The sequence below is a fragment of the Anguilla anguilla genome, chromosome 2 (assembly GCF_013347855.1).
Source record: "Anguilla anguilla isolate fAngAng1 chromosome 2, fAngAng1.pri, whole genome shotgun sequence".
NCBI lineage: Eukaryota > Metazoa > Chordata > Actinopteri > Anguilliformes > Anguillidae > Anguilla > Anguilla anguilla.
The window spans coordinates 29,806,375-29,824,941 of NC_049202.1; the positions used below are offsets into that span (position 1 = coordinate 29,806,375).

At 44.8% G+C, this 18,567-nt stretch overlaps 2 protein-coding genes across 4 annotated transcripts in view; both read left to right on the forward strand.

The window, feature by feature from the left end:
* Positions 1-3,388: 3,388 nt before the first annotated feature.
* Positions 3,389-7,994, forward strand: LOC118219765. Its single transcript, XM_035403155.1, has 2 exons — positions 3,389-4,473; positions 7,858-7,994. The coding sequence occupies exons 1-2, from the start codon at positions 3,412-3,414 to the stop codon at positions 7,858-7,860; spliced, it is 1,065 nt and encodes a 354-aa protein (XP_035259046.1). The 5' UTR covers positions 3,389-3,411; the 3' UTR covers positions 7,861-7,994.
* Positions 7,995-17,799: 9,805 nt separating this feature from the next.
* The window catches only part of stx4 (syntaxin 4), a 71,506-nt gene continuing 70,738 nt past the window's right edge, over positions 17,800-18,567 (forward strand). For all 3 annotated transcript variants that reach the window (XM_035404900.1, XM_035404902.1, XM_035404903.1), the window contains exon 1: positions 17,800-18,026. In XM_035404900.1, coding sequence (XP_035260791.1) covers positions 17,997-18,026 — 30 coding nt within the window. In that variant the 5' untranslated portion in view covers positions 17,800-17,996. The remainder of the gene's footprint in view (positions 18,027-18,567) is intronic.

Here is an 18,567-nt window from a genome sequence, read left to right on the forward strand (position 1 = left end):
GCATTCACATGAAAGAGTAAATAATTAGGACTATAATAATAATTATGTTAGCCAAGATTCTCAAATCCATGGCCATCTCTTGCCAGTAAGCCACCATTAGTGTAGTGGGAATTGCAGAAATAGCTAATAGTTTTTGTATTTGGCTTAATCCTGAAGATATTTCTAGAACTATATGAATCATTTTTAATACTACCCACATTGCTTGACTATGATTACATACCATAACTACATTTCTGGGACATACCATTCACAAGCAATTGGGACAAAAGTACCAGGAGTGAAATGTTACATTTGGTGGGGAAAAACCAACAGAGCAGGGGGTACAACTAACAGTCTTAATAGCTTTAAAAGTTCACACAATGTAAGGCAATTCAATAGAATTTGATGTTATAAGATACAAACACAGTCTTTGATCTATTTATAGATCATATTTAAATGTTTTTTTATTGATCTTGGCTATATTGGTGAAAACACAAGGCATACATTATTCTCCGGTTTCCGTCAACTGTCTTCCCTTTTTCGATCCAAACACTATCAGCTATCTATACTGCATTCTGTAGCTACGTGTTTGTATGTCTTTACATTTTCTCACTGTAGGCGTTCATGTGAATTTTATTCTATGTACAGTTGAGGCCAAAGATATCCAGATGCAGTTTTTCATAACTCCGCTTAGGGAATCTGCTTGGTTCACATAAAGGTAATTTTAAAACAATTGATTAGAGACAGATTTATTTCAGCTTTAATTCACTATATCAGAATTTCAGTGGGTCAAAAGTTTGCATACACTAGGTTGGCTGTCTTTTGAAATAGTCTGGGAGATTCCAGAAATTGATGTAATGACTTTTTAGAAGCTTTTGATTGTCCGATTGTCATAATTAGCAGTTAATTAGGAGTTCATTGGCACCTGTGGCTGTATTTAGAGCCATTGCCTTTTTGCCCTTGATAGCATGGGAAAATCCAAGCAACTCAGCCAAGACCTCAGAAAAAAATTGTGGACCTCCACAAGTCTGGTTCCTCCTTAGGAGCAATTTCCAAGTAAGTGAAGGTACCACAAGCATATGTATAAACAACTGTATGCAAATATAAAAATCTTGGGATCATACTGACACTGCATCATTCCCAGGGCTGAACAAACTTTGGTCCGAAAGGTTCAACCCCAAGACAACACAAAGGAACTCGTGAAGGAGTTGGAGGCATCAGGTACCAAAATATCTACATCCACCATTAAGAGAATCCTGCATCGCCATGGCCCAAAAGGCTGTCATGCAATGATGAAGCCCCTGCCCTAAGACCGGCATAAAAAAGCCAGAATTAAGTTTTCAGGTGATCACCAGGACGAATACCTAGCCTTTGTGTTCTCCGGTCAGATGGAAAAAAAAAATGTAACTATTTGGCCATAATGATCAGCACTATGTATGGAGGAAAAAGGGTGAGGATTTTAATCCGCAGAACACCATCCCCAACTGTGAAGCATGGGGGTGGTAGCATCTTGTTGTGGGGGTGTTTTGCTGGAAAATTATGAGGAAGGAGGATTATCTAGAAATACTGAAGCAACACCTACATCAGACATCAGCTAGAAAGTTAAAACTTGGTCACAACTGGGTCTTCCAGCAGGACAATGATCCAAAGTTGTAACAAAATTGTTACGAGCCGGGCTCGGCCTGGACCCAAATGCAGGACTCAGTTAGATGGAATTTAGGAAAGGGGTTTTATTGAGTACAGGCAGAGGGCGGTAGGGACCAGGGCAGACTTGGGACAGGGACCGTGAGGGTTGGTGAGGAGGTCCGGGATCCGGCTTGGCGTGGCGCTGAACGGGATGCAGTAGAAACCCGGGCAGGCTTGGAGCAGGGGCCGTGAGGGTTTGTGAGGAGATGGTCCGGGATCTGGCTGGGCGTGGCGCTGGACGGAATTCCTCCGGACTCGGCGGCGGAGCTGGGCTGGGGACTGGGAGGCCGGCGAAGGACGGGCTGGACCGGGAGGTTGGAGCTGGGGAGGTAAACTGGGGAGAACAAAGGAACACGAAACAAGACGCGACAAAGAAGCTTGTGGAAGGCTACCCCAAGCGTTTGATTCAAGTTAAGCAATTAAAAGGCAATGCCACCAAATACTAACAAAGTGTATGTAAACTTTTGACCTACTGAAAATCTGATATAGTACATAAAATCTAAAATAAATCTGTCCCTTAGCTATTATTTTGAAATGACCTCTTAAGGAAATAAAGTAAATTCCCTAACTGACTTATCACAGGGCATGTATAGTAACATAAAATGTGTGCAGTTGTGAAAAATTGATTTTGAATGTCTTTAGTCTAGGTGTATGTAAACTTTTGGCCTCGACTGTTGACACTATAATTTTGAAGAAACCCTAGTAAAAAGAAACAGACACAATGCAGGAACTACCTGAAGTACGTCTTTAATTGTACCCAAAGACTTAAAGCAATTACTGGAAAAGTTGTGGGCAAAAGACAAGTATGATGTGGGGTTAATGAAAGGGGTAACTCCAGTAGACATGCTACCTAAGAACGAATACAGACATAATAAACCATAATACCCACTAATTAAGGAATCATTAGAGGGAGTGGCAGGAATACATAAATCTAGTCTAGTTGAAAAGGGAATTATTATGCTGTGTTCTGATTCACCTTGTAACACCCCTATTCTCCCAGTAAAAAATGTAGATGGTGCCTGGCAATTTGTACAAGATTTGGGAGCTGTAAATACAGCCATCCAAGCTCAAGCCCCAGTGGTCCCTAGTCCTACCCCTGTCTGCATGTCCTTCTGAATCTACTAATTTCTTTGTAATAGATCTAGCAAATGCATTTTAGTATACCAGTAGCGGAATCTAGTCAGCCCTGGATTGCATTCACTTTTTCAGGGAAGAGGAGGACGTGGATGTGGTGTGGGGATGGCTGGTTTAAGCAGCCACACCTGCCCTGGGTCAAGCTAATTAGACCTGGCCAATTGGATAATTGGTGAAGAATTAGATAATTGGCCAGGCTAATTGGACCCGGGAACAGGAGTGGCTGCACCTGTGCGTAGTGAGGTAATCACTGCGCACAGGTTAAATCTGCCATCCCCACCCACACCAGGCAGCTTCTGTCATGACAGGGATAACATCTGCTCATTTGGCGTTACCATCTTGCCAAACCCTCGTGGAATAAATGTGGACTGTTTTAACATCATCTCCCTGTGTCTCTGTGCTGGAGGGCCCCAAGGAAAGCCACTTCGGTGGCCTGTGGCAGGCGTGTTTGTCACAGTGGCGCCCAACGTGGGGCTCCTCCGGCACAGCAAAGAGGCACAGGAGGGCCAGCCAGGAAGCACACTGGAGGAGGGGCGGCTGAGGTGTTCCCGACAGGGCTTCGGGCGGATCCTCCGGGCCCGTACGGGGAGCATTAAACACACAGGAGACAACATGGAACACAGCCAGGAGCAGGGGGAAACGCCACAACCGGTGGTAGCGCTGGCGAGGATGCTGGAGGGGATGGCGGCGATGCAGGAGAGGCAGGCGGCGATGCACGCCGAACAGCTGGAGGCTCTGCGGGCGCAAACTTCCCTCCAGACCCAGGCTCTACTGCAGCTGGCGGCTGCGGGAGAAACCAGCTCCCGAGAGAGACAGACCGGACCCCCCGTGGCTCTCCATCTACCAAAAATGACCCCGGAGGACGACGCAGAGGCGTTCCTTGAGGGGTTTGAGGTGGCCGCGGGGGCAAGTAAATGGCCGGAGGAGGAGTGGGTCGTCCGTCTCCTGCCCCTCTTGACTGGGGAAGCACAACGGGCGGCACACAGCTTACCCCCCACAGCGCGGACGGTCTACGGCAACCTAAAGAAGGCGGTCCTGGACCGTCTGGGATACAGCCCGGAAGAACACCGGCGACGGTTCAGGGAGACGGCCCTGGCCAGAGAGGACCGACCGTTCGCATACGCGCAGAGACTGCTGGACATGGCGCGTCGGTGGCTGCGACCAGAACTCCGGTCAGCAGACGAGGTGGTGGAGCTGGTGGCCCTCGAACGCTTTATCGATGGCCTCCCGGCGGAGACGGCGAATTGGGTGAGGTGCCATCGGCCGACCGGGTTGGCGGCCGCCGTCACCCTGGCGGAGGACCACCTGGCGCTCTACCCCCACGGCCAGTCACAGCAGCAGCAGCAGCAGCAGCAAGGACGGGCAGACACGGCTCCGCGCAGGAGAGCCCTTCCTCGTTCCCTTCCTTCCCCCCTTTCTTCCTCCCTTCCCCGTGCCCAAACCCCCGCATTTTCCCGCAACAACCCTTTTTTTTCTGTTTCCCCAGCCCCAGGCTCAGTGGCGGCGGGATACGACCCACAGAGAGCTCCTCAGACGCCCGGACCGGGGTGTTGGCGGTGCGGACAACCGGGTCACCTGCGCCGCGAGTGCCCGCTCATGGAGGTGGGGCAGGTGGTCCGTGTTGTCGGCCCGCCCACCTCCGCTCCCGATCCAGACGGAGCGTACTGTATTCCGGTAAGGATTCAAGGGAGTGAACACCAGGCGCTGTTGGACTCAGGGGCTATGCAGACCATGATTCGACAAAGCCTGGTTCGACCCGAGGCGTTGTTAGAAGCATCAAGGGTATCTATAAGGTGTGTGCATGGGGATTTACACGAGTACCCTATAGTCTCAGTGGAAATTCGGTGTCAAGGGAAAAAGCATAAAATAAAGGCTGCGGTTAGCTCCCGCCTCTCGCACCCTCTGATTTTAGGCACTGATTGGCCGGGGTTCCGCCAGGCAGCTGGTAAGGTAGGGGGGGTGCGTTCACGACAGCTAGGGCTGTGTGATGTGTGTGCTGCTGTCAGCGGTGACGCGGGGTCGTCCGACGCAGCAGAGGGGGAGCCGGCACCAGTGGAGCCTCAGGGGGAGACTCTGTAGGTGCCGGTGTTTCGCCCCATGGAGGATTTCCCACTCGAGCAGTCTCGTGATGACACCCTACGCTTTGCCTTTGACCGCGTGATGTCCATTGATGGTCAACAGGTGCGCCCTGATGCAACACTCACTCACCCGTATTTTGTAATAATTCGGGATAGGTTATACAGAGTGTGTCGTGACACTCAGACTAAGGAGGAAATCACCCAATTGCTGGTGCCTAAAAGCTCTCGGGAAATGGTTTTTCAGACGGCTCACTTTAACCCCATGGCTGGTCATTTAGGGTATGAGAAAACACTGAACCGGATAATGGCCCGTTTCTATTGGCCGGGCATTTGGGCCGACGTGCGTCGGTGGTGTGCGTCGTGCCCTGAATGCCAACTAGTAAATTCCCCGGCTATACCAAAAGCGCCGTTGCGCCCCCTTCCGCTAATGGAGGTCCCTTTTGAGAGAGTGGGGATGGACCTCATCGGGCCGTTTGATCGGAGCACGCAGGGATACCGTTTCGTGTTAGTTCTGGTGGATTATGCGACAAGGTATCCCGAAGCAGTTCCTTTGCGCAGCATTTCGGCAAAAAGTGTTGCGCAGGCATTGTTTCAAATAATCTCCCGAGTCGGAATCCCGAAAGAGATTCTGACTGATCAGGGCACACAGTTTATGTCACGCACACTACGCGAGCTGTACGGGTTATTGGGCATTCATTCTATTAGAACCAGCGTGTACCATCCCCAAACGGATGGGCTGGTTGAGCGTTTTAATAGAACATTGAAGTCTATGATCCGGAAGTTCGTTCATGAGGATAGCCGTAATTGGGATAAGTGGTTATCTCCTCTGGTGTTTGCAGTGCGGGAGGTTCCCCAGGCCTCCACGGGATTTTCTCCCTTTGAACTACTGTTCGGTAGGAAACCCCGGGGGATATTGGACCTAGTTAAAGAAAACTGGGAGGAGGGTCCGAGTCCTAGTAAAAATGAATTACAGTACGTGCTGGACCTGCGAGCAAAACTCCATACACTGGGTAAGTTGTCACGGGAGAATTTGCTCGAGGCGCAGGCACGTCAGCAACAGCACTACAACAGAGGAGCTAAACTACGGCAATTTTCACCGGGAGATAAAGTTCTTGTGTTACTCCCTACCTCTAGTTCTAAATTACTCGCCAAGTGGCAAGGGCCCTTTGCGGTCACACGGCGAGTGGGGGAGGTTGACTATGAGGTAGAGCGTACTGATAGAGAGGGGGCAAAACAGATTTATCACCTCAATCTCCTGAAAGCGTGGAAGGAGGTGGTGGCTGTCTCTCTGGTTACGGTGGATAAGGAGAGAGATGAGCTGGGGCCGGAGGTACCAAATTCATACAATCAGATCTCAACCCTTTCAGATGACCATCTCTCACCGAATCAGAGAGCAGACCTTGCCTTGTTGCAAAAGCGTTTTGCTGATGTGTTTTCCCCCATACCAGGACGCACGCACCTCATACACCACCACATTGAGACTTCCCCGGGGGTGACGGTGCGGACCCGCCCCTATAGATTGCCGGAACACAAAAAGAAATTGGTTCAGGCAGAAATAAAGGCAATGCTAGAGCTGGGGGTAATAGAGGAATCCCACAGTCCCTGGAGTAGCCCCATTGTGCTGGTAGGTAAGCCTGATGGGTCTATTCGCTTCTGTGTGGATTATAGAAAGGTAAATGAAGTGTCACGGTTTGATGCTTATCCAATGCCTCGGGTCGACGAGCTCTTGGATCGGCTTGGCACGGCTCAATTTTTTTCGACGCTGGATTTAACCAAGGGTTACTGGCAGATTCCCTTATCTGCCAAATCTAAGGAAAAAACGGCTTTCTCCGCTCCGGATGGTTTGTACCAGTTCAGGACACTTCCGTTTGGGTTATTCGAAGCCCCTGCCACCTTCCAGCGCCTGATGGATCGGGTATTGCGTCCGCATGCTGGTTATGCTGCTGCCTATCTGGATGATGTAATCATCCATAGCAGCAGTTGGGAGCAGCATTTGCAGCATGTGGGGGCAGTGCTCGAATCCTTAAGGCAGGCAGGGCTCACGGCTAACCCAAAGAAGTGTGCTATTGGCCGAGCGGAGGTACGGTATTTGGGGTACCACTTGGGAAGTGGACAGGTGCGGCCTCTAGTGGACAAAACCGCGGCGATTGCAGCCTGTCCCCGACCCAAGTCAAAAAAAGAGGTAAGGAGGTTCTTGGGGCTGGCCGGCTATTACAGGAGGTTCATCCCGGCATTTTCGGAGCTAACCAGCCCCCTAACTGACTTAACCCGAAAAGGTGCCTCAGATCCGGTCCAGTGGACGGAACCGTGCCAGCGGGTGTTTGAGAGGGTAAAAGAAGCTCTCTGTGGGGAGCCGCTCTTGTTCACACCTAACTTCTCTCTCCCTTTTGTGTTGCAGACCGACGCGTCGGACAGGGGGCTGGGGGCTGTTTTGACCCAGCAGGTGGAGGGAGTCGACCGCCCCGTGCTGTACATTAGCCGAAAACTGTCACAACGGGAGGCGAAGTACAGCACGGTGGAAAAAGAGTGCCTCGCCATTCGGTGGGCGGTCGGAGCCCTCCGGTATTACCTTCTGGGTCGCCCATTCACCCTCTGTTCGGACCATGCCCCCCTCCAATGGCTTCACCGCATGAAGGATACCAACGCCCGGATCACTCGGTGGTATCTGGCTTTGCAGCCTTTTAACTTCAAGGTGATCCATAGACCGGGTGTACGGATGGTCGTGGCGGACTTCCTCTCTCGCCCCCAGGAGGGGGGGGGGGAGGGGGGGGGTTGGTCATCGGCCGGATGGCTCCCCGGCCTAAGTCGGGCGGTGGGGGTATGTGGTGGGGTGGGCGTGGTTTGAGCGTCGGCTGCAGAGAGAGAGAGTGTGAGAGGAGCGGCTCTCGGATCCTTCGTCACGACTGTCAGCTGGAGGTAATCAGCGCCGATAATTGTTAATTGTTTAATTGCGCTGATTGCCTCTGATTGCTTTCAACAGTGAGCCTGGGGTTTTTAAAGGAAGACCGGAAGCTGGAGCGAGAGGGCTGACAACAAGACGGCTGCGGAACCGTCGTTTGTAGATAAATATTTCTGTAAAGCGCATTGGTGAATAAAAGAGCACGGCAGTGCTGATTAAGCAACCAACTGTCTCCCGTGAGTGTGTGTTTGAACAGGAGGGGTGGCACTCACTTGCCACAGTGGACTTGTATACCACAGGGATACACTGAGTCGCCTGCGTGTTTGAGTGAAAGTCTGAAGGGGAAGGACTCTAGTACATTACATTACATTACATTACAGGCATTTGGCAGACGCTCTTATCCAGAGCGACGTACACCAAAGTGTATAACCATAACCAGGAACAAGTGTGTTGAAAACCCTAGAGAGAAGTACCGTTCCAAGTGCAGTGCATTGATGAATCAGCACTGAGGGACCCTGAGACAGGGGCCCCTCAAGCAACCTATTCTAAATGTGATGAATATCTGATCTTAGAGAGTGCACAACTACCTTCACATTTCTCCGCACAAGCATGTGAATTATTCACACTCACAAGAGCACGTTATCTGGCCAAAGGGAAAACTAACTGTTTATACTGACTCAAGATATGCTTTTGGAGTAGTGCATGATTTTGGAGCATTATGGGAAGAAAGGGATTTTATAACCTCTTGGGGCAAGCATGTGTCCCATTATAAATTAATTGCAAACTTGAAAGAAATAGCAGTATGCAAGTGCCAAGCGCACACAAACAAGCAAGATGATGTTTCAAAGGGAAACACCCGTGCTGCTCAAGCAGCGAAAAATGTAGCTGTCTCCTCCACTGCCTCAGCGTTGTAAATATTGTAAATTTGTTTAATAAACTTGAGCTGAAATTTTTGCAGAAATCTACAGGTCAACAGGAACAAGTTAAATGGAGGAAGCTCAAAGGCAGAGACCCTCAAAGGCATGGGTTATGGGTCTCACCTGAAGGGAAACCTGTGTTGCCTGCATGTATATACCACTATAGCCACGTTTCCACTGCAGGAACTTTCCCCAGGAAATAGGAACCTTTTGAGGAACTCAGGGACCAGGGTCTAAATTAAGTTCCGGGCTCTTTATTTTACCCCCAAAAAAGTCCCTGCTCGGGGGGTAGTACTTTCCAAAAGTACCGGAACTTTTGGGGTGGGGCACAAGCGCTGAACATTTCTGATTGGTCGAGTACTCGCAGCATTTTATTTCAACCGCCATTTTTTAAAATCTGCAGCCGCAAACAGATTTATTATTTTCAAAATAATAACTTGAACTTCAGACTTTTATGTTTTGCTGCGCAGTAGCCTACTTTTGGTTATAGCCTGCCAACATCTACAGATGAGAAATTAAGACTGAGGATTATAACGTGTGCTCTTCTGTTCTTTTCTTGCTTAGCATTAAGTCTGTTTTATAAGATATTAAGCATTCGTGCTGGGACAGCATATTACGTACCAAAACATTCAAACGATTCGGTTGCTGAATATTTTCAATATTATAATACATAATACATAATTTTACTCTGCGATTCTTCAATTCCACCAGACCAGGAAGACTAGACATATGGACTCTAATTTATGGTGCATGGTTTGCATCTGGAGGGCACACTTCAAGTATTTAGTTCCTCCGCTAGCAGTAACTTTAAAAGATGAAAGCAAACGGTGGCTGTACCACTGCAATATTAATTTAAATTTTCACGCAAGTCCGAGTTTTCATTCTATTTATTTTTGTCATTTTGTGATTACATGGAAATGACGATGAGAGTTGAATGAATTAATTCAACAGCAATTTTTTTACGACGTGTGCATGTTTTCTTCTATAAATGTTGTTACCAGGGATTTGTGGAATGTGAATGCATTATATCGCCTCGGATGTCAAGACATGAAAGTGAATGTTCGCATAAAAACATAATGAATTTGTTTGAGAGGATATATAAAACAGTTACAATCTGTATATTGGTATGTGATATCCTGTTTGTTGCATAACAACGGTCCAAGTCGAACTACCAACGAAAGTTTTGATTGACAACGGTAAAATAATATGCCCAAACGGCTGCGGAAGAATATTTCAATGTCAGGTGATTAAGTTGATATAAATCAATAAATACTAAAGTAACCATATATAGGCATTGTTGGTAACCCGTTGTATAAGTGGAATAAACCCCTCTGGGCTGTCCCGTTATTGGAAAATTATGTACTTCGGTGACAGTATGGAGTTACAGAAGAAATCATAGGACAGATGGACTGACGACGTCGCTTTTTCATACGTCAGCAGATTAATTTGCCTAATCGTCTGAAGGGCTGAAGGAACCTTTTAGTTCCTTGAAAAGTAGTTCCTGGTGGAAACGCGGCTTAAGTTGCAAAACTTGACTTGTGTTGATCATACGTCAAAAATGTGTATGCTAGATTTAGCAAAAGCCTATTGGTTTGCACCAGGATTTTTAGCCGTTGTGCAGCGATTTTGTGATAAATGTGTGATTTGTTTTCAGAGCAACACTGGTTGAGGACAAGCGGTGAGAACATCAGGGCAGCCTACCCCAGTAGAGCCATTCTCTTATTTGAGGAGGGATTTCGTAGAATTGTGCCCGGGCAGGGGTTACAAGTATTGTCTAGTGATTGTTGATATGTTCTCTAAATGGGTGGAATGGTTCCCTTGCAGGAAAGTGACTGCACTATCAGAAGCCAAGGTCCTCATGAGAGACATAATACCAAGATTCGATCTTTCGTCTAGAATATCCTCCGATAATGGAGCTCATTTTGCAGACAAAATAATTCAGAATCTCAGCTTAAATTTAGGAATAACATTGAAAACTCATTGTGCCTACGACCCTTCAGAGGAGGGTGCAGCGGAGAGAATGAATCAAACAATCAAGACCAAGCTGACTAAGATTATGGCAGAAACAAAATTAGATTGGATAAGGATGTAGAACAGGACCCCTTCTGTCAGGAGCAAGTGTCAGAAATAATTTTCTGAATGTTTACATTTGGGGAGAAATCCTTATACAAACTTTCATATTTTTCAATTGCCATCTATTAGATTACATGGAAAATTTCAAGTGGGATTATTAAAACATGCTACAGTAAAATTTCACAGTAATGGGGTAGGATGTAGACCAGGATCCTTTTTGCCAGGAACAAGTGACAGAATTTTCTGAAGTTTTAATTCTGGAGAGATATTTCAATCCAAACATTCACTTTTTTCATTTGCCATCTTTTGGATTACATGGAAAGTCTGAAGTGGGATTATTAAAAAAAAGAAAGAAAGGAAAGAAATTCCTATCCAAACTTTCATATTTATCTAATATGTATATTTTGCAATAGGATTTTATTACTGTATGTTTATATAGACAGTTTGGAGTTTTATTTGCATATGGTGCAGTGATATTTCATCCACACCATTTCAAATGTACATTATTTCCTGTTCTCTCATACACACGTAATGTTGAGACGATTAGATTTTGCGGAGAAAACAAAATGCGTGACACTTGGGTATCTGATATTTCAATATTACAGAAAGCGTCGTCTTAAACGACATGTGAAGTGAACGTAACAAAATAAAAAATACTAATAAAAAAACCAATTTCAAATCACCACCTTTGTTCAATTTCTCACTTGAGCCATATCTCACTTTTAGAAGCAAATTATAGCCTTTGCAAACCGCGAAACCATCCGATCATATAACGCAACCGATTTAAGGTAGACCGGAAATTTTGAATCGGGAGCTGCGAATCGGGAGCCAACTTCAGCGTCGTGTAGTACGAGGTGTAAATTAATCAAGATGTCATTGCCTAGTGCTGATAAATGTACCCCATCACTTAAAAGCCGTTTTCTGCTTTATGTCTGCGTGTTTTTTTTTTTTTTTTTTTTAATCATGAAATACATGCTAAGATATGACAAATCCACTGAAAAATGAACGTTCATATCCTTAGAAAAGCGATGAGTAGTAGCCTACAATTAAAAGGGAAGGTTCCGCGAAGCGAATTATAAAACAGTGGTATTTCATACCTTTCATATGTGATTACGTTGTTATCATCAGCACCATCACCATCAACAAAATAATTTAATTTGGCCAGGATAAGTTCGTAGTTTTGAATGGACTTCAATGGGGAAATTTGCTTTTTTTGCACCAGAGGCTTACTAAACTGCAATACCTTGAGTAACCACTGGAGTTCATGAGCTTCACTGAGAATGGCAATCCCTGGTCCCCTGATTAAACGCAGTAAATAAAAAAGACCAAACTCGGCGCCGCTACACGAGTTGAATTTAACCAATCAGCGCTCGCATCGTGTTGACCAATGCAACTACAGGGCGTGGTTTGTGCTACACCCTGTTGACCAATGTTGCAACTACGGGGCGTGGTTTACGCTAAAGTGGTTTGGGGGAAAAATGACACATTTTCGACAAAAACAAAATGCGTGGTATGGGAAAAATTAATTGGAAATTTGCCGAGGCAACCCATAGCAAACCCACACCTCAATGTGAGCGTTTTGCGCAGGAGCGAGTTCGTTGAATTTCTACGACCCTCGTAGGAAATGCGTAATTTTCCCCCAATGTTTGAATGAATGGTTGAATGAATGAACTATAAACAGACTGGCAAACGGATAAAATGGTGTGCATGAGAGTGACGTGAGAAGAAAATGTTTGTATGCGTTTGTGTGCGTTTGTATGGTTGTGGTGTGTATTTGTGTGTGTGTGTGTGTGTAATAATGGTGTGTGGCAAATTTGTTGAATGAAAGAACAATGTTTTTTAATAGGATGGTGGAGGGCGGCGGAAGGGCCGGTGATATTAGAGACATTTTAGTTGCGGGGGAATGTTCAAGCAGGGATTTTAAGGCTGTAGTGCAATTTCTATGAGAAACGGGTTTTGGCAATAGGATCTGACTACTGGCCTAATCTGCTTCACACTCCAGCACGAGCATTGGACAGAGCGCATGGAACAGCGCTGAGGCGGGGTGCGTGGTTTGGAGGCATTCTGGGACGACATCCGGGTGCTGTGATCTGTTGAGCGGTGTGGTGTTTTGGTGGAGCGAAGTTCAAACAGTTTATGGCTTTTGTTTTGTTTTTTTCTTCTGACTGTTAGGCGCGGACACTTCTGAAAGGATTAGGATTTAGAGAAGCACGAGCGCATCCCGACTTGGGATTTCCGGCCGGGGTTAGCCGTGTAGAAAGACCTTAAAAAGGTTTAAAATAGGGAAAGCGCCAGTGATTTCTTTTAGCTGGATAGCTGCAAGTCAACGTTAATGCGCAGTCGACGGGCAACAGTTTAAAATAAAACTTGTCTCTGGAAGGGTGCATTGTGTTACGCTGGTTTTGTTTTGTTTGGTTTTTTCTGGATTACCTCTTGTAGTTAGCATGAAGCAACTGATAGAGAACTTGAGGGTGTGGAATAGGTTAGTTAAAAGTGCTAAAAGAATGACAAGGGAGGTGGAGAAAGAAGAGACTGAGACCGTTTTGATTGAGTTTGAAACAAAGGTTATCCCAAAGGAATTATACTTTGGATTTGTGAGATACAGAGTTAGAGAGTTCATACCAAAGCCAATGAGGTGTTTTAACTGCCAGGAATTTGGGCATGTGGCTAAGGTGTGCAAAGGGAAGAGAAGGTGTGCTAGATGTGGTGGGGAATATGAGTATGGGAAGTGTGGAGAGGGAGTGAGACCAAAATGTAACTGTGGAGGGAATCATAGTGTGGCTTATTGGGGTTTGTGAATTGTTGAGAAGAGAGGTGGAGGTGCAGGAGATAAGGAGGAAGGAAAAAGTCTCATTTGCTGAGGCAGTTAAGATGGCAGGACAGGAAAAACAGAATAAGGAGGGAGGATGTAGCAAAGAACAAGCAGTAGCAAAAGAAAAGCAAGATAAGAAGAGTGCATGGATAGAGAAGAAGAAATTGGTGACTTTCATAGCAGGAGTAATAAATGCAACGGCTGAGATCAAATCTAAAACAGAAAGGATTCAGGTTATTGTCAAAGCAGCAGTACACCACTTGGATATGATAGGTTTAAAATGGGAAGAAGTAAGGGATGAACTCAGTGTACAGTCAAGTCAAGAAACGGCATGTGTGGGTTAATTGTACTAATAATTTTAATTCTTCAGTGGAATGTGAGAAGCCTGGTTGCTAATGGGCAAGATTTCAAGCAGTTTGTAGCCAGTAGGAGAGAAAAACCAGACATTGTGTGTATTCAAGAGTCCTGGTTAAAGTCTAACTTGGATTTTGTTTTATATGGTTATGTGGCAGTGAGGCGAGATAGGAAAGAGGGAGGAGGAGGAGGATGTGTCACTTTTGTAAAGCAAGGCGTCCCTTACAGAGTAATAGGTATAGGTAATGAGCAAGAGTATGTGGTAGTAAAAGTGTGGGCAGAAAGGAAAGAGTTAGTGATTGTGAATTACTATAATCCATGCAAAAGGCTAGAGTTAAGCAAGCTTGAGGAGATAGAAGGGCAGAATGGTAGTAGCATGGTTTGGTGTGGTGATTTTAATGGACATAACACATTATGGGGGAGTGACAGAACAGATGCTAATGGTCAGGTGATAAAAGAGTTGTTAGATGAAAAGAACTTAGTATGTTTAAATGATGGCAGTAGTACAAGAATAGATGTTAATTCAGGGAGAGAGTCTGTGCTTGATCTTACACTTGTGTCAAACAACATAGCAACAGTGTGTGATTGGACAGTGTACCAAGAAGGTACTATAGGGAGTGATCATTACCCAGTCTGGTGTAAGATAAATATTGCTGTCTCATTGACCATAGAGAACACAGGTGGGAAATGGATCCTTGGGAAAGCTGATTGGGAGAAATTTCTGGAAGGAGGTGATAGATATTTAAGTCAGGTTAATGATAGAATGGACGTAGAGTCACTTGACAGCAAAATAAAACAGGGCATAATGACAGCTGCATTCGAATCCATTCCTAAAAGTAAAGGTAGTATGAAGAAGAAAGTGGTACCATGGTGGGATGATAAGTGTAACGAAGCAGTGAGAAATAGAAATAAGGCGTTTAAACTAGTCAAAAGAACTCATAATTTTCAACATATGATTCAGTACAAGCAGGCCCAGGCAGTAGTAAGGAGGATAATAAGACAGACAAAAAGGACACATTGGAGAAAGTACTGTGGTACAATTGGAAACACAACTCAGGTGGGAGAAGTATGGGGGATGATAAAAAAGATGGGAGGGGACAGGAGGGAGTGGAGTTATCCGGCTCTGACCGATGGAAATGAGACTGCAGTAACAAATAAGGAAAAGGCAGTTATTGGCAAATACGTTTGTTAGGGTACATAGCTCCAATAATTTATCAGTAGAAGGAAGAAGAGGCAAAGAGAAAACAAAGTCTGAAAATATGGAGGCTTTATGCAGAAAGGATAGTAATGATGATGGACAAAATGAACCTTTCAGCATGGGAGAATTAAAAAGGGCAATAGATAAAATGGGAAAGACAGCACCGGGTAAAGATGAGATATGTTATAGCATGTTAAAACATCTGAGTGTAGGAAGTCTGGGGAAATTGTTGTCACTGTATAATAAAGTGTGGGAAGAGGGGAGAATGCCAAGGAGCTGGAAGGAGGCGATAATTATTCCAATAAGGAAACCTGGAAAAGATGCCAGCAGACCTGGAAACTATAGACAAATTGCCTTGACATCTCACATTTGTAAGTTAATGGAACGTATGATAAATGAGAGGTTAATGTATTTTTTGGAAAAAGGAGGTATGGTGGCATCCTATCAAAGTGGATTCAGGAGAGGAAGGAATACTATGGATCCAATGTTGTGTCTGGAGAATGAAATAAGGAAAGCGCAAGTAAATAAAGAGACAGTGGCTGCAGTGTTTTTTGATGTTGAGAAAGCGTATGATATGCTATGGAGAGAGGGACTTCTAATCAAACTGTACGTAATGGGAGTCGGAGGGAAAATGTTTAATTGGGTTATGGACTTTTTAGATGGAAGGACTATTCAGGTGAAGATAGGGTCAGATTTATCAACCAAATATGTTGTGGAAAACGGGACACCTCAGGGAAGTGTAGTAAGTCCAACTTTATTTTCCATCATGATAAACGACATATTTATGAATATCCCTATGGATATGGGGAAGTCATTGTTTGCAGATGACGGGGCTTTGTGGAAAAGAGGGAGAAATGTTGAACATATAGTGAAGAAAGTGCAAGATGGAATTAATCAAGTTGAAAAGTGGGGAACAAAGTGGGGAGTTAAATTTTCAGTTGAAAAAACAAAATCTATGCTCTTTACAAGAAAGAAACTCAGGGAATGCAATTTGAAATTGTATGGAAATAATTTAGAGAAAGTTGTGAGTTTTCGTTTTTTGGGAGTATATTTTGATATGAGGTTAACATGGAGGGAGCATATTAGATATGTTGTTAGTAGATGTAAGAAAGTGATAAATGTCATGAGGTGTCTTGCAGGATTGGAGTGGGGAGCTGATATAGCATCTCTGAAATATATTTATGTAGCCTTAATTAGATCAAGATTAGACTATGGAAGTATCGTATATGGATCAGCAGCAAAATCTGTGCTGGCGGACCTAGATGTTATACAAGCTCGGGCTTTACGAGTGTGTTTAGGAGCAGTTAAAACTTCCCCAGTGTGTGCACTCCAAGTGGAAGCAGGTGAAATGCCACTGTGGTTGCGTCGGAAACAGCTGGTGGCTAACTACTGGGTTAATCTAAGGGGGCATGGAGATAGTCATCCAACAAAAAGGGTACTGCAGACAAGCTGGGAGAAGGAGAGGATGGAAAAAGCAAGTTTTGGATGGGCAGGAGATCAAGTCGCAAGAGATATGGGAGTATATGATGAAGAGTTTGGCGAAACTGTGGTGTGGCCTGTTAGACCTGTCTGGGAGTTAGAAAGTGTGGGGGTAGATCTGGAATTACTTAAGATTAAGCATAGTAATAAGAATGCTGACTTAGTTAGTGAATATTATAACTATAGGGACTGTAAGTATAAAGGCAGTGTTCAGATTTTTACAGATGGATCAAAGGATCCGCAGACAGATGCGACAGGGGCTGCAGTTGCTGTGCCTAGTTACCGAGTGGGAATTAGCAAGAGAACATCGGATTGTTTAAGTGTGTATGCTGTTGAATTGTTTGCCATATTGATGGCATTAGAATGGGCTGAACGGGGTAGGGTTAACAAAATAGTAATATGTAGTGATTCTGTGTCAGCCATTGCAAGTATTAAGACAGGTACAGCCAGAAATCACCAGGATCTACTGTATGAAATCTTGTTTGCCAATTCAAGAGTGGTTAGGCAAGGGAAAAATGTTACATTCATGTGGGTCCCAGCACATTCAGATATCCCGGGAAACAAGAGAGCAGATACGTTGGCAAAAGAAGCAGTCAAAAAGGGAAGTGTTGAAATCAATATCAAGTTATCAAAGTCAGAGGGAAAATTGTGTGGGGAAATATCAATAAAGAATGGCAGCAGCACTGGGATCAGGAGAAACGGGGGAGACATTTACATCTGATACAAAATAGAGTAGGCAGTGTAAGAAAGAGGGGAGGAAACAGAAGAGAGGAGGTTGTAATATCAAGATTAAGAATAGGACACAGCAATTTACGCAGCACGCTTCATCTTATAGGTAAACATCCAACCGGTCTTTGTGAAATCTGTCAGGTACCAGAAACCGCAGAACACATTATCATTAACTGCAATAAATATAGGTCGGAAAGGAAGGATATGATGGAGGAGATGGGAAGATTGGGGATAACAGGAGCAGGATTGAGGAATGTACTGGAGTGTGGTGCTAGTGGGCAGGGGAGGAGATGTTTTATCAACTACCTTCGGGGAACGGGACTGTTAATGAAAGTGTGACAGGCAATAAGCTGTAGGAGTTAACTTACTCTGAAAGATGGCAGTAATGCAACTTTCAAGGAATCAAGCTGCCGGTAAACAACACCGAAGAAGAAGAATACTCCAGCACAGTAGGTGGCGGCAATGCAGCTTCCGTGCATGGTACGAGCTGACAAAAAACACCATTGAAGAAGAATAAGAACTTCGAGTTAATGTTGGAAGCTACAATTTGTATTTTTAGTTGTTTTTTATTTAAATAATCCAAATATTCCTGACAACTTTTTTTCACACAATCCGAGAATCAACAGGACTTCTGTACGGAAGTTGAACTGGCCAAAAGATGCGAGACCGAACTAAAGAACTGGGCAAAGTGAGTTTCGAAATGTTCTCATACTAGCGCAGCTAACTAGCAAACCTGAAAAGTATTAGCTACATGTTTTCAGATATGGAGCGATATTTCAATAATAATTAAGAGGCTCAATTTGTAATTCGCGAGTTATTTGCAACGTATCTATGTAGCAACAGGAAACTTGCCGTATGAATGCAATTTAGGAACTCTATAACCAGTCTACCTATTTACCAAGTAAGTTTGTTCGCTAGCTAGTTGGCTAACCGTTGATCATATGTCACTCAAATCGGAAGAAAAAGACCGTGGCAAAACACCTCATTGTTACATATTGCCTTAATGTTGTCTGGCTATGAAGTATCCAGTAAAGTACGGCGTGGACATAGCGAGATTAATAAACACAAGTGCTGAAACTGTTAATGTGAATGAAAGCGCAACAGCTAGTTTAACGTTAGGCTTCAACTTCCTTAAATTATTGAAAAAGATTTGCTACTTGGGAGGTTCGATTTAGGGATTCTTAACGTTAGGTTATTCTGTTTAAGCCTATACAGTGGACCCCTGCAGT